This window comes from Ursus maritimus, unplaced genomic scaffold (genome assembly GCF_017311325.1).
Source record: "Ursus maritimus isolate PB19 unplaced genomic scaffold, ASM1731132v1 scaffold_18, whole genome shotgun sequence".
Classification (NCBI taxonomy): Eukaryota; Metazoa; Chordata; class Mammalia; order Carnivora; family Ursidae; genus Ursus; species Ursus maritimus.
Window position 1 is genome coordinate 27,246,071 of NW_024424230.1, and position 15,880 is coordinate 27,261,950.

The 15,880-nt window shown below is 44.2% G+C and overlaps 1 protein-coding gene across 1 annotated transcript in view; it reads right to left on the minus strand.

Annotated features, from left to right (window-relative positions):
• SLC14A2 (solute carrier family 14 member 2) overlaps positions 1-15,182 on the minus strand; it is a 57,793-nt gene extending 42,611 nt beyond the window's left edge. The window contains exons 1-4 of the mRNA XM_040632561.1: positions 14,906-15,182; positions 8,655-8,835; positions 7,514-7,703; positions 4,001-4,129 (exon numbers count right to left, since the gene is read on the minus strand). Coding sequence (XP_040488495.1) covers positions 4,001-4,129; positions 7,514-7,703; positions 8,655-8,835; positions 14,906-15,055 — 650 coding nt within the window. The 5' untranslated portion in view covers positions 15,056-15,182. The remainder of the gene's footprint in view (positions 1-4,000; positions 4,130-7,513; positions 7,704-8,654; positions 8,836-14,905) is intronic.
• Positions 15,183-15,880: the final 698 nt, after the last annotated feature.

Genomic DNA, 15,880 nt, shown 5'->3' on the forward strand with positions numbered 1-15,880 from the left:
CCCCAACCCTTTCTCTCATTCCAGGTCTGTGTAGACAGGTCTGACGTAATTCTGATGCCTTTGCCTTGGTACGTGAGAAATTTCTTTGCCCTGGCCGCTTTCAATACTGTATCCTTGGATCTAATATTTGCGAATTGCACTATGACGTGACGTGGCGTAGGTTTGTCGTGGTTGAGCTTGGGAGGGGTCCTCTCTGCCTCTTGGACACGAATGTTTGTTTCCCTTGCTAGATTAGGGAAGTTTTCAGCTACAATTTGTTCAAATATCTCTTCTAGACCTCTGTTTTTCTCCACCCCCTCGGGGATGCCGATGATTCTAACATTGGATCGTTTCATTGAGTCAGTAATCTCCCGTAACCTACATTCGTGGGCGTGGATTTTTTTAAGACCATCTTCTATTTTCATTTTTTCCTCTATTAACCCATCCTCCAATTCACTAACCCGTTCCTCTGCTTCTGTGACCCTGGCCGTCAGAGCCTCTAGTTTTGCCTGCATTTGGCTCATAGAATTTTTAATTTCTGTCAGATTCGCTCTCATTTCTGTCCTTAGGGATTCTATATTCTCAGTAACCTTTTCGTTAATAGTTTTTTCAATTCTACTCATCATTTTGACCATCGTTACTCTGAATTCCATTTCTGATACTTTGGTTACATCCATATCCATTATTTCTGTGGCAGAGGCCACAGACTCACTGTCTTTTCTTTGCTGGGGGGGGCTTCTTCTTCTTGTCATTCTGATGAGGAGAGGTTGTGGGGTTGTCCAGAGCCCAAATTATTGACTGGGTCCCAGGCTGTGCCCCTTGTTTTAGAGGGATCTTAGGGATGTGGGCTTCTTCTTTAAAGATTTTATTTATTTATTTATGTGGCATGTCTGCTTCCCTTTAGTTTCAGCTGAGCACCTTGCTTTACTTCATTGAAAGAATAGAAATGATGAGATGCGAAATGCTTAATTCTCCCAACCATGAGCTCCACACACTCCAATGGCCCAGCTCCCACGTGCTCCTCCTCTCTCTTCTCTGCCGTTGTCACATAATGAGAGTGTCCCTCCTTCTTTCCTGGGCCAATTCTTTCCCTTGTACTTCACGATGCAATCTGTCTCCAAGACTTCGCTCCTGCAATTCTCTCCCCTCTCTTCAGTCTCTCCTTTTTCTCTAGATCATTCTTACAAGTCTACAACATGCTTTAGTATCTTCTACTTGTAAACATTCTCCACCTCTAACCCGATGTCCCCTCCAGCTAGTTTGCCACATTTCTCTGCTCCCCTTCATAACAATTACTCCTCAAAAGATTGCTATGTCCCATCTTTCTACCCCCTTTCTTTTCTGAACCCACTCCAATCAGGTGTGGGCTCTCCCCATGCCACAGAAATGGCTCTGGTCCAGTTCACCAATGACATCTATCCTGCCAAATCCATGGCCATTCCCTGCTCCCTTTATTGGACAGCTGGACACTCCAATGGGATTGAAACACTTTCTGTCCAGGCTACCATGACACTGCCCTTTCTTAGCCTGCTTCCTGCTTCTCCAGCCACTCCTCATGACCTCTTCTTTGTGGTTATTCCTCTCCTCTGCCAGGCATCTAAATATTGGAAGATCCTATGGCTCTGCCTTGGATCTCCTCTTTCTTAACCTTCTTTTTCTGGGTGATATCCTTTAGTCCCATGGACAAAATATATTCTGTATGCTTCTGCCCTCCAAATCTTGAGGGCATCACAAAGTTCTGGATTTGTACATCTAGTTACCTCGTCAACATCTCTCCTTGGAAGTCTACAGCCAAATATGTCCCACAGAACTCTTGATTTGTGCCCTGTCTCCCACCACCAACCTGTTTTCCTCTTAGTCTTATTCATCAACCCAGGTGCTCAGGCAAACTATAGGAGTATACTCACTCTTCTTTTCTACCCTGCCCCTCTCACGGGCCTCATACTCCATAGCCTCCCAGCAAGTCTTGTTGACTGTGTCTTCCTTAAAATACACTCCAAGCCCAACCACTTCTCACCACCTTCCTGTATATCACCCTTGTCCAGACCATTCTCATCTTTCTGTGGGTTCCTGACAATGCTTACAGCATCACTCTTGCTCCAGTTAAAATCCATTCTCCAGAGGGCAAGAGTGATTTGTTTAAATTTAAACCATATCCTATCACATCTCTGCTTAAAACCCTTTAACTGCTTCCCATTACAGTTGTAATAAAAAATCAAAAAGCTTACTGGATCCTCAAAGCGAAAGGGGTCTAGTTCTCACTTCCTTCTGCCCTCACCTCCTGCCACTCCTCCTTTGTTCACTGGGCGTAACCCCCACCCCCACCCCCACCCCATGGTCTTGTTTCCTGAACGCAGGCACTCCTCCAGTCAGGGTCTGCAACAGATCTTCAGAGGGCAGCTGCCTTTTATCATTTGGGTGAAAGCAGCCATGTTTCCTCTTCATAGTGGCCTTCCCTGACCACTCATGTCTCGATTCACTTTGTCCCACTCACCCTGTTTTGCTTTCCTCACAGCACTAATCAAATCTTGACAAGATCTTTTTAGTTAACTAGTTGGGGACATTGTTTCTATCTTTGTCAAGAAGAATATAGGCTCCAAGAGGATGGAGACCATCTCTTGTTCCCAAGTATCCCCAGAATCTAGAACAGTCCCTGCACATAGTAGGCACTCAGCAAATATTTGTTGGCAAAATCTGGAAAATGGCACTACTAATACCTACCTTATGGGTTGGGTTTTGGGGTTCTACGTGAATAGATTAGGGAACCCACTGGAACAGCAGCACAGAGTTGGGTGCTTGATACTTTTTTTGTCTTTAAAGCTGGGGAGTGGGGGTGGGGGTGGGGTACTGTGGACACACTGCTGTGGGGTGCAGAGTGGCTGCTAGGCCTGCTGAGAGGCTTCATCTGTGTTGTTATAAACCAAATGTGTGCAAAGGAAGCCAAGGTCTGCTACTCCTGACCTGGGGGCAGGCGGGGGGCATTGAGGAAATCCCCACAGGAATGACTGCTATCGCTTTTCGTCCCAATGGTTTCAGAAAGACAGAAACCTTAAGAAAAAATATAAATTGCCCAGAATGCTTAATGTAGTAATTTACTTACAAGCACTACTAAAAGGTAATAAAACAGGACTTAAACTAAATTAAACTAACTAATTTTTACTAACTCCAGAAACCGAAGAAAGGCATGTACTTCTTAGAGATGTTAAAAATTAGTCAGCACGTCTCGGAGCTGCGGGCACGGAATGGAGGCCGCCGGGCACCTCAGGCTTCTGCCCTCTGGTGCTGGCGGGTCTGCGGGTGATGGAGCCTCAGGCAGCACAGACCTGCCTCAGCCGTAGTGAGCTAAGGCCTAGAAAGTCCGCCCTGCTCTCCACGAATATTTGTTCCCAAGACCCTTCCTCCTGACTTTTTTATTCCTTTGCAAAATGAGGTGATTGCACAGCAAGATCTTAACTAATGTCTCTTGTTCAAAGATTCTATGCTTTCACTGTAGACATTCTGCTCCAAGACAGCTCTGATTCTATCCCAAGGGAGTTTTTAGCTTTTCTGTCTTGGTCAGGCCACGGTTTAGATGATTCCCATGTAGCCTGAAGACTCTGGGTTCATCATCAAAAACTTTGTAAAACTATGACCTGGGGCGAGTTACTGAACTTCTTCATGACTTGGTCTTCCCTTCTGTAAACTGGGGACAATAGTAACCCCACCTGGATTAGCTCTGTGCCTGGCTTGTAGGAAATCTGCAATAAATGTTAACCTTTATTATTAAAACTATCATTCAAGGAAGATTATTAGCACCATAAAAAACCTGTGCTCATTACTGCTCTAAAGGGTCCCTGTTATTCCAAAATAAAAATATGATCTGCTGTGTCGCCATCAAATTCATGGATCTTCACTGTGTCTTGTGGGACAAGCCAGCCTGACGATGAAGCACTGGGCTCCAGGGATCCACGTCCCTGTCCAGTGTAAGATGCAAGCACCCTGGGACCCGTGAGTCTGTGAGAGAAGGAATGAGGTGTCTCACCAGGTCATAGCTGTGAAGGTCACAGGGAAGAGAAGCCACCAGTAGTAGTCCCACTTCTCGGAGAACACGGCCATGAGCAGTCCCACCAGCATCCCATTGTACCCATGGAGGCCGGAGGCGATGGCAGACCTGGGGGTGGGGGAGACGGGACAGTTACTTTGCATTTGAATTTGGTAGTACTTGTAGGGCCCCCCTTGGTACTCCCAGGAAAAAGTCAGCTTACTTCTGAATGTTGGGCCGTCACATAGCTGCCAGCACCTTCCTAGATACATACACTCTCAGCTGGAGAGCGGGAGGGGGAGTCTCTAGACAGTTGCCAACAAGAAAAGCAGAACACATGGCACTTGTGGGGGGACACTTGTATGGGACACGAGATAGTCGGTGGGCTGCTCCAGAGGCCATGAACATATGGGGCAGCTGGAGACAGGCAGGGGTTTGGGCGAGAAGACCACTGGGGTTCAGAATGTCCTCAGGACTAGAAAATTTATCTGAAAAGCAGAAACCCACGTTTGGGAAAATAATTATTTTTAGGTGTGTTTGCATTTTATCTACATTTTCCCATTTCCATTCATTGTTAGAATTTAGTACTTTTTTGTTTTTAATACCAGTTGCTTCAGGCAGACTCAGCAAAGACGGCTGGCCCATCCTGGGGGCAGGCCTGTAGCCCCAGGGGCAGGATGGAGGGGGAATAGTAGGAATCAAACAAGGGAGCCCAAGGGAGACAAAATTAGGGTGACATCTAAGGGCTGCCTCCATAGCTGCCCCTCCCTGGTGAAGTCCCCTCCCAGAACACTCCTCTACCAAACCTTTGGTGGCTTCTGGGTTTGGTTGTCAAAATGAAACTCATTACCTTATGTCCCACTCTGACCATCAAAAATATAAAGGTAACCTCAATGACAAAAAGGTCTTCATTAGGACCACATTCCATCAGGATGCTGCAGCATTAGTGTTGCTGACCTTGAGTTCTTCTCTGTGAAATACAGTCTCTGGGCCAGTGGCGGTAAGGTAGCAGGGATAAGGGGAGACACGGGGCTGATGGAGGAGGTGGGGAGGAGGGGAGTAGGGGTGGTAGAGAGGGACTGTGACGGTTATGATTAGAACATGCAGCTGTGTCAGTGCTTTGTTGGGGACAGTGGGGAAGGCAGGGTTCTTTGGAAGGGTGTGTGTGTGGACGCGGTGTGGGGTGCCTAGATCTTTGAACCTATGGTGTAGAACACGGTACTGACCTATCAGCAATGAAGCTGGATTCTCTTCTAGGCACTGTAGTAGAATGGAAAGCATTCAAAATGGACTTCCTGTCCTGAATGTGCTTAGAACATTGCCAGGGAGAGAAGCCTCAGAAAGCAATTAGAAAACCAATCCATATAGTTATTGCGGTATGTTCTGGGGTTGTCCAATGAGAAAGGAGGGTTCAGAGAGCACTGAGGTAATCAGGGGTGGCTCCCTGTAGGAGGGGGATTTGAAAGGATGGTAGGATTAGATAGGCAGAAGCAAAAGTGCTTAATTGGGAAGAGTGGGATGCTAAGTGGGAGATATGGGGGGGTGCCCATCAGAGAAAGCTTTGGAAGCCAAACTGGCACACACTTGTCTTAGTGAAGACGTCTGGGAGGATTAGGCTGGTGTGGTTGGTATCTCCCCTGTAATACTGAGGTCCATAAAGCAGCTCTGTGAATGGCCTGGCAAGTTTACCAGTGGATTATGGTTGGGAAGAAAGTCAGAGAATCAGACTGTCAGAGCAGAAGTGAGCTAGCATGTCATAGCTTGCACAGATGAGGACAATGGGGCCAGGAGAGGAAGCACTGGCCAAAGGTCACATAGCTAAAGAGTAGTGGGCTGGACAGAGTTTGGGTGAGTTTTACCAAACAGTGATGAAGCAGCAAGACAAGAGTTAAACCTGTCAGGGGGCCAATTCTATGCCAGCTGCCCATGAGGTGATAAGTACGAGTAGGGAACCTACTGGTTGAAAGAGAGACACAAAATCCTGGCTGGAGCCTATACTGATTGTCACACCAAAGAATTCAGCCTCTCATTCATCCAATATGGAACGGCCTCCTGGCTTGCTGGAATCAGAGTGGTCCCCCAAGGCCCCCTGAGATGTGCATAAATGGCTTCTTAGGGGAGATACGCCCACTCACAAATTTGCCTTGGTGACCTCTGGACTGTCAGGTGGGCCTGGAGGAAGTGTAATGTTGGTCACAACACAGTCAACTCTGATTACTCCCCATTCCTTGGGTTCACCAGGGAGCCTCTGGCCTTGCTGTCCATGCTGTCTACATGACAGGGAGAGCACTCACCTCCGCCTGGAAGATGCAGGCCATGTGTGGAAGCCTGAGCTCTGCCACCCACTGACTGTGGCACCTTAGGTGAGCACCTGGCTCCTCCCAGTCCCTTTCTCTTACTTGTAAGTGTGGACCCTCTTACCTTCACTATCTGCCTTGTGAAGTGGCCGTGAGAATCACATATAACAAGGCATGACAGTGCTTTTCAATCTTTTTGCAGTAACCCATGGTAAGGAGGGAATATATTTGGTAGCATGACCTGGTTCTCTCTCTCCATCCCCCTACACACCTCCCCCACATACACAACACAGCCCAACACTAACGAAACAAAAATTTCGCAAAATAGTTCCTACAGATGAATGAATCTAATCTGTTTTATTTTATTCTATTATTTTAATTTTTAAAAATGCTGTCGACAATTAATTCATGATCCACAAATGGATGGATGACCCCAAAATTGAAAAACACTAAAAATATGGGCATTCACAAACTTCTTTGTTCATCAGAAGCACCCAGAAGTATCTTGTTAAAAACATTCCCTCCCAGACCCATTGAATGGGACTATCTGAGGGAACAGAAGTGGTCGGGCTGAAGAAGACACATTTCTTAACAGTCAGCCCAGATGATTCTAGCCATCAGGAAAGTTTGGGAACATTGGGACAGCATGGGGCAAAGTCTGAGGAAATGGTCCAGTTACATAAAATGCTACTTATTATTGTTCCTGGACTTTGTGACCACCAGTGCGGGGGTGGGGAGAGCAGTGCCGCCTTCTGCCTCCACTCTGCCCTCCCTCTTCTCCTCCCTCCTCTCTCCCAGATCCCACGTTTCCAGCTCAAAGGCTGCCCTCTCTCATCTCCCCCCAACACTCAGAGACGTCTGTCTGTTCTGAACTCTCCAGTATATACTGTCTCTTATTACTCTGAGACATTTCTTGCCTCAACTAGACTGTAGGCTCCATGAAGGAAGAGCCGCTTAAGTGTTCCTCTGCACCTGCCTCCCAGGGAGTGTTTCCAGAAAGATCTACAGTCAAAAGGAGCCTAGTACTGTCACTTGCTGCAAGCACAGGAATAGTTTAATTTGGTTTAATTCTGTAGAGACCTCCAGTGGCCGGTTTGAAGTCGGTCTTCAGGAGACTTTGGGCTGGTTGGTAGGATGAGGTTGGCTGATCACTCACATAAACACTTTTCTATCTGTCCACCTCAAGACCCCATGACCACCACAGACAGGGACTTACCTGTCCTGGTTCAAGGCGAGGGCAGTTAAGGTTGAGACCACGGCCCCTAGACCCCCAGTAATCGTCCACCAGGGATTCTGGATCAGGAGTCCTATGAAGATGATGAGTCCACTGAGAGGGTTGTTGACAAACATCACCTGAGCGGTCCCCCTCAGGACCCAGTCCGTGAACTGGAGGGCCAGGGGCTTATCTGAAAGAGAAAGGCAGAGCCATCAGCAGGGGCCAGCCTGTGCTTCCCCACTGGACCACTGGTTGGCGTGGCAACCAAGGCGAACAGGAGTGCATGGGCCAGGACACTTCCTCTCATTCGGCCTGGCACCCAGCCCAAGTCTCTGAGTGGCTAGGCAATCAGTCCACAGTGGGTGTTAGTTCTTGCCATACAGACGGAGGCACCGTGCTGAGACCAATTTAACGCTGTTCCAGCCATCAGCTTGGTTGGCAAGGAAGCCTCGGGAGCATTCCAAGGGAAATTTATTGGTCCAAGGGAAGGGGTGAGGAGGGAAGGAAACCTTCTTTTTGTGTTGTGCCATATGATTCAGTTGAGAGCTGGTATCTGAGCAGCAAAGAAATTTTGGAAAAGAAATGATTTTAGCCTAGCGGTGCAATCGTATTGAGTTGGGACCTGGGGGGAGCCAGGCCTAAAAGAGGGGACATATATTCTGCCTCACTCTCTGGTTTTGTTTTGGTTTCCAGGACAGCCTCTGCAGAGGTGGGTGAGGAGGATGGGGTATTTGTTGCAGTATTTAGTTGAGCGAAACTAGAAGAAGAAAGACACTGAAAGGAAAGAAAGAACCTTGGAACATGAGGGAGGGCGATGTCAATATTTTCTTGGCACATAGTAAATGGCTGTGGAACGAGGGAACAAACGACCATTGGGGAATGGCTTATATGTTGCTAAAGTGGTTGTCCTGTATCTACTCCATGTAGGGGTGAGGAATTTGCAAAGAACTAAAATCAGTGATGTGCACTTAATTCTGAAACCATGGGAATTCCAAGTTAGTAGGGTACCTTAGACCCACGCACAGCCAACTCAGGGTGGGAGCACTCCAACTGCGAGAGTCCTCTCAATGGGTGAGCGAGGGCGCAGCTTCCTGCACTCAGGCCAGAGTGGAGGCTGCTTCCTCCCTGGGCATTTGCTTACCTTTCAGCCAGCTCCTGTACTCCTTCATGTCCCCTGTGAGGTAGCCCACTGCTTGGAAGAGGCTGATGCCCCCCAAGCCTGCAGAGCCCTGATGGGCTACCCCACTTTCTCTCCTTTTATTCCTTTCACTGGGTTTTTCCATTTTCACAATATGGCTGTCTTCATTGGATGACCGGAGATCCTTTTAAGAGAAACCATGACAAACTATCATATAATACAGCTTTTTGACAGCAGGGGCACTTGGGGATAGGGAAATTTGTCAGCTGTTCTGATAAAGATAAACGATCATAAGACCCCTGTCCACTCTCTATTGCTGTCCAGGGTGCTGCACGCAGACCAGTCTTTCAGGACGACTACACATTCTTCACTGAAGAGTTTCATAAACTTTTGTGCTGTGGATCCTTTCTGTCAGTTTGGCAAGGCCATGGACTTCTTTCCAGAATCATGTTTGGAAATGAATAAAATAAATAAGATTGAAAAGAAAACCAGTTATATTTAAAAATTAAAAAAAGTCTGTGATAGACCTACAGGTGCAGCCTATCCAATACCTATTATAATTTCAAAGTAGCAATGAGTGAGTATGTGGGGCCCTTCACCCCAACTCAGGACAACATGATAGGGCCACCTGAGATCCAGAGCTCACTATAGGGTCGCCTGGGGCCTTTATTGTCCAATTTCTCCTTCTGCCTAATCTTGCTGCCTTTTCTCCTCTACAAGTATTGACCCCAAAGGCACACCCCAGTAAACTTCTTACATGCAAATCTCCATCTCCAAGTCAGCCTTCTAGGGCAAACCAACCTGTGACAATGGAAAATAATCCCAGTACGGTTAGGGCTGTTGTTCATTACCTATGTTTATAATTCAAATAAGTGCTCAGTTCATTGGAAGTTAGTGAAATACAGGTAAATTATTTTCCCCATCCAAATTCATACCCCCTCAAGTCTATCTGTGGACCCCTTGGTCAGGACTGCTTGTTCTAGAACTACACTGTCCCCTATCATAGCCAATAGGACACGTGGATATTGAGCACTTAAAATGTGGCTAATCTGAATTGAGATGGACTCTAAGTGGATTTTGAAGATTTAGTATGAGAAAAGAATGTGTAAAATATCTCAATGATACTTACACTGATTATATAATGAAATAACAATATTACATATATTCATGTATATTAAGCTAAATAAAATATAGTATTAAAATTAATGTTACCTTCTTTTTACTTTAAAAATATGGTTAATAGACATTTTCAAAAAGATTTTATTTATTTATTTAACAGAAAGAGAGAGAGAGAGAACACAAGCACAGGGAGCTGGAGAGGGAGAAGCAGACTCCCCACTGAGCAGGGAGCATGATATGGGGCTCGATCCCAGGACACTGGGATCCTGACCTGAGTCAAAGGCAGATGTTTAACAACTGAGCCACTGAGGCACCCCATTAATAGACGTTTAAACATACATGTGTGGTTCATATTATATTTCTATTGTACACTGATGGTCTATAGATTTCTCTAACCTCCTCCCTATATCAAAACTCCATGTCTTAAGGATATCAGTGAAAGTGGTAGAGTAAAGGCCTCCACAAATTCTTTCATAAAGGCAATATGCATTCTTTTCTAGCACACATAGAACATTTTCCAGTATAGACCATATGTTAGGCCATAAGATAAGTAAAACATTTTTACTGATAAAAAAGTATCAGTAAATTTAAAGGCATTGAAATCATACAAAGGATGTTTTCTCTCTCTATAAGATTTTATTTATTTGAGAGAGAGTGAGAGAGAGAGAGAGCAAAAGCAGGGGGAGCGGCAGAGGGAGAAGGAGAAGCAGGTTGCCCTCTGAGCAGGGAGCCTGACTCGGGTATCCATCCCACAACCCTGGGATCATGACCTGAATCGAAGGCAGACGCTTAACTGACTGAGCCACCCAGGTGCCCCTGTTCTCTTTCTTTTTTAAATATTTTACTTTTAAGTAATCCCTCCACCCAGCATAGGGCTTGAACCCACAACCCCAAGATCAAGAGTTGTGCACTCTACCAACTGAGCCAGCCAGGTGCCCCCAAAGTATGTTCTCTGACCACGACGGTGTGAATTTAGAAATCAAAAGCAAATTTGGGAAATAATGTGGCAATTAAACAACATACTTCTAAATAATCAATGGATCAAAGAGGAAATCAGAAGAGGGGCGCCTGGGTAGTGCAGTCCTTAAGCGTCTGCCTCCGGCTCAGGGCATGATCCCGGCATTCTGGGATCAAGTCCCACATCAGGCTCCTCTGCTGGGAGCCTGCTTCTTCCTCTCCCACTCCCCTGCTGTGTTCCCTCTCTCGCTGGCTGTCTCTCTGTCAAATAAATAAATAAAATCTTAAAAAAAAAAAGAGGAAATCAGAAGAGAAATTAGAAAAATACTTTTGGGATGAATGAAAACCATAACACAAACTGAGGGCTTCAGAGGGGAGGGGGGTGGGGGACTGGGATAGGCCAGTGATGGGTATTAAGGAGGGCACATATTGTATGGTGCACTGGGTGTTATAAGCAAATAATGAATCATGGAACATTACATCAAAATCTAAGGATGTACTGTATGGTGACTAACATAACATAATAAAAAATTATTATAAAAAATAAAACAAAAACACAACATATCAAAACTTATGGGATGCAGCTAAAGCAGTGTTTGAGGGAAATTGTAGGTGTAAAGACTTATGTGAAGAAAAGAAATATCCTGTATCAACAACCTAACCTTTCACTTTAAGAAACTAGAAAAATAACAGTGACCTAAACCCAAAGCAAGTAGAAGGAAGGAAAAAATAAACACTATCATGAAAATAAATGAAATAGAGAAGAAAAAATATAGAAAATCCATGAAACTAAAAGACAGTTCTTTGCAAAGATCAAAATTGACCAACATTTAGCTAGATTGACCAAGGGAAAAAGAGAAGATTGAAATTACCAGAATCAGAAATGAGAGAGGAGACATTACCACCAACCTTCAAGGAATAAAAAGGGTTATAAGGAAATGGATTCTAAAGAAATAAATAATTGTATGCTAACAAATCAGATAACCTAGATGAACTGGATACACTCCTAGATAGGCACAAGCTGTCAAACTGACTCCCGAAGAAACAGAAAATCTGAACTGACTTTCAACAAAGTAAATGATTAAATTAGTAGAACAAAAACAAAAACAACAAACAAAACACTTCCCACAAAGAAAAACCCAAGTTCAGATGGCTTCACTTGTACATTCTGTCAAATCCTTAAAGAATTAATTCTCAAAAACTAGAAGAGAGGGCAATAATGCCTAGCGCATTCTATGAGGCTAGTATTACCCTAACACCAAAGCCAAACAAAGACATCACAAGAAAGAAAATTACAGATCAATCTGCTTTGTAAATATAGATGCAAAAATCCTTCACAAAATACTACCAAGCCAGATTCAGTAACATATAAAAATAATTATGGCCAACTGGGATTTATTCTCAAATTCAAGACTGTTTAAATATACAAAAATCAATAATTATTAATATTAATGGAGTGAAAGAAAAAACCCACACGATTATCTCAATAGACACAGAAAAATCACTTGAATTCAAGTGATTTATCTTTCCTGATAAAAACATTTAGCAAACTAGGAACAGAAAGGAAATTCCTCAACTTAATAAAGGGTATCTAGTAAAAACCCACAGCTAATATTATACGTAATGGTGAAAGATGGGACTCGTTCCCTTTAAGATCAGGAATGAGACAAGGATGTTGGTTCTATTGTCACTTCTATTCAACATTGTACTGCAAGTTCTAGCCAGAGCAATTAGGTAAGAAAAAACAAACAAAAGGGACCCAGATTAGAAAGAGAGAATTTAAAACATCTTCATTTGCAGATGGCACATTCTGTTATATGGAATCTTCTTAAAAAAAAATCTATTTAAAAATTTCCAAAAACTATTAAAGTTAATGGACAAGTTCAGCAAATTTCCTGGATAAAAGATCAATATACAAAAATCAATTTTATTTTTATACATGGGCAATGAACAATCCAAAAATAAAATGAAGAAAACAATTCTATGATAGCATGAAAAAGAATAAAATATTTTGGAATAAATTAAACAAAGAAGGCTTTGTATACTAAAGGTTTTGTACAAGTTTTTTTTTAATACTAAAAACTAAAAAACATTGAAAGGAATTAAAGACTTAAATAAATGGAAATATATCCTATGTCCATGGATTGGAAGACTTGTTAAAATGCCAATACTCCTCAAGTTGATTTACAGATTTAATACAATCCTTATCAAAATCCCAGTGCCTTTTTTTTTCCTGCAGAAATTGAAAGTTGGATCCTAAATTAATATAGAAATTCAAAGGTCTCAGAATAGATAAGACAGTCTTGAAAAGGAAGAACAAAGTTGGAAGACTCACACTCTTGACTTCAAAACTTACTACAAAGCTACAGTAATCAAGCTGATGTGGTACTGGCATAAGGACAGACATATAAATCAGTTAAACAAAGTGCAGAGCCCAGAAATAAACCCATGCACTATGGTCAATTGATTTTTGGTGGGAGTGTCAAAACAGTTCAATGGAGAATGAATAGCCTTTTCAATAAATGGTGCTGGGACAACTGGATATGTACTTGTAAAAGATTGAGGTCAGACCCCTACTTGACACCATATATAAAAATGAACTCAAAATGGATGAAAGACTTACATGTGAGTGCTACGATATAAAGCTGTTAGATAAAACATAGAACTAAGTCTTTGTGACTTTGGATAGGAAAATGGTTTCTCAATATGACACTAAATGCATACGCTATCAAAGTTAATATAGATAAATCGGATTTAGAATCACAAACTTTGTGCTTCAAAGGACACTATCAAGACTGTGAAAACACTTACAAAGTGGGAGAAATTATTTGTAAGTCATATAATTGGCAAGGGTCTAATATCCAGACTATATAAAGAACAGTTACAACTCCACAAGAAAAAGACAAATAACCCAATTGAAAAGATGGGCAAAGGACTTCAAAAGACATTTTTCTGAAGAAGATATACAACTGGCCAGTAAGCACATGGAAGGATGCTCAACGTCAATTTGACATGAGGGAAATACTCCTCAAAATCACAGTGAGATGTCAGCTCACATCCACCCAGGCTATTAATAAACAGACGGTAATAAGTTTTGACAAGGAGGCGGAGGGCCATGACATGTACATTGCTGGTGAGAATGCACAGTGAAGCAGCGACTTTGGAAAACAGTTTGGCAGTGCCTGAAAATGTTAAACATAGATTTACCATATGACCCAGGAATTCCACTTCTGGATACATGCCCAAGAAAAAGAAAAACATGTGTCTGCACAACACCTTCTACACAAACGTTCACAGTAGCATTTTTTGTTAATGTGCAAAAAGTGGAAACACCCAAATGTCCATCAACTGATGAATAACTGATAAACAAACTATGGTATACTCATACCATGAAATATTGTTTGGCCATAAAAAGTAATGATGTACCGATTCATGCTACGACAAGGATGCACCTGAAAACATTATGCTAAATGACAGAAGCATTTCACAAAAGCCCATATATGATATGATTCCATTGACATGAAATGCACAGACTAGACAAATCCACAGGGACAGAAAGCAGACGGGTGGTTGCCAGGTGTGGGGGAGGGGGGAATGCGGAATGACTGCTAATGAGTATTTTGTGTTTCTTTTCGAGGTGATGACAATATTCTGGAATTCACTGGTGGTGATGTTAGCGAACTTTGTAATTATGCTAAAAACCAGTGAAATGTATACTTTAAAGGGGTGAGTTTTATGGTATATAAATTCTATCGCAATAAAAAAAAAAACCACTTTAGTGGTCCTGGTTCCCTCTCCACTGTATCAGTTCGGGGAGTGTTAAAAGCTAGCATTTGAACACAGGCCTTACTTTGGGAGATGATGATAAGGTAACTCAAGGGAGCAGGTCTAAGGCGAGAGATTTGGGGGACCGGTTGGAAGACTGGTGTGCGAGTGTGTGCATTCCCTACTTGTCTTTAAAATCGTGTTGCACACAGAACCACATTTTTCATCGTAGGCCAAATAGGACCAACCAGGGATGTGACCTTGTGCTGACTGGGGGTAGAATGTTCCCGGGCAGTGGCCCTTCCCCGCCACTATACGACTCGTGCCCTGGGAAGCTGGGAAGGCAGCGTCTTTCACCCCCCTTCCTCCCCACCCCTCCACCTGGGAAGCATGCTTCGAGGGACATTCCTCACCTTCTCCTCAGGCATTTCCAGGAGGGGTAGGGCCGGGTGTGTATCCTGGGGGCTTGAGGGCCAGCTCGGGCTGGTAAACTCCGACTCATAGAGTTTGTATCTGCTGGAAAGAGGCTCTGCCAGGAGAGGGCTGTTGTGAGTGTCAGACATTTCCCTTGGGGGGCCGTCGCTCAGCAGTCCTGCAACTGGAGAGGAATGGGGGACAACGGTGAGCCAGGATGGGGCCCCGAGGGACTTGGCTGAGGCTGGATGGAGGCCCCAGGAGGCACAGGACCAAATGTTGCTGCCAGGGAGGCCTGGGGCCATCCTCCGCCCGTGCAGGCTTACCTTTTAAAATCCCCCCATTCTTCCAAGTCCAGATGACAGTCCATTTCTGCTGTGAAGAGTTCCCTGACCACCTGGCTAGAATAGATGCCTCTCTTCTTCTTCTGATTACAGAAAGAGTTTTTTCTCTACTTTTATATTATCCATTGTGCTATCTTACTGTAGTTGTTGTAACTATACTTTCTCTTTGACAGGCACACATAGATCCGGGTCTTTTAACAGAGTGGGCATCTAAGAGAAACACATTTTCTTGCTTGCTCTGGAGCTGATATTGATTATGGGCAACCTCCAGTCCCCCCACTTCCCTCTGCCCTCAGTGCCCTTTCCAGCACCTTCCCCCTCTTCCTTCCCCAGGAACAGTTCTGGTATAATCTACTAAGAGCTGCGCGCGCCAAGCTGTAGGTCCCTCCGTGTGGGGCTCCCTTTCCCTTCACTACCAGGACCGGGGTTTGTGCCATGACTGGCTTGTGGGGCAACCTCTGCCCGCAGTCCTCAGTTTCCTGGTTCACTGCGGCTGCTGCCCGGTAGAGCTGACTTCTTCCTATTCGGCCACTTTAGCTGTTCTCTTCTTTGGCCTCCTCTGGCTCAGGGATGGATGTCTTCATTTACTCTTTTTTTGACAGGTGGCTTTGGACCTGCACAGCCCCCTCT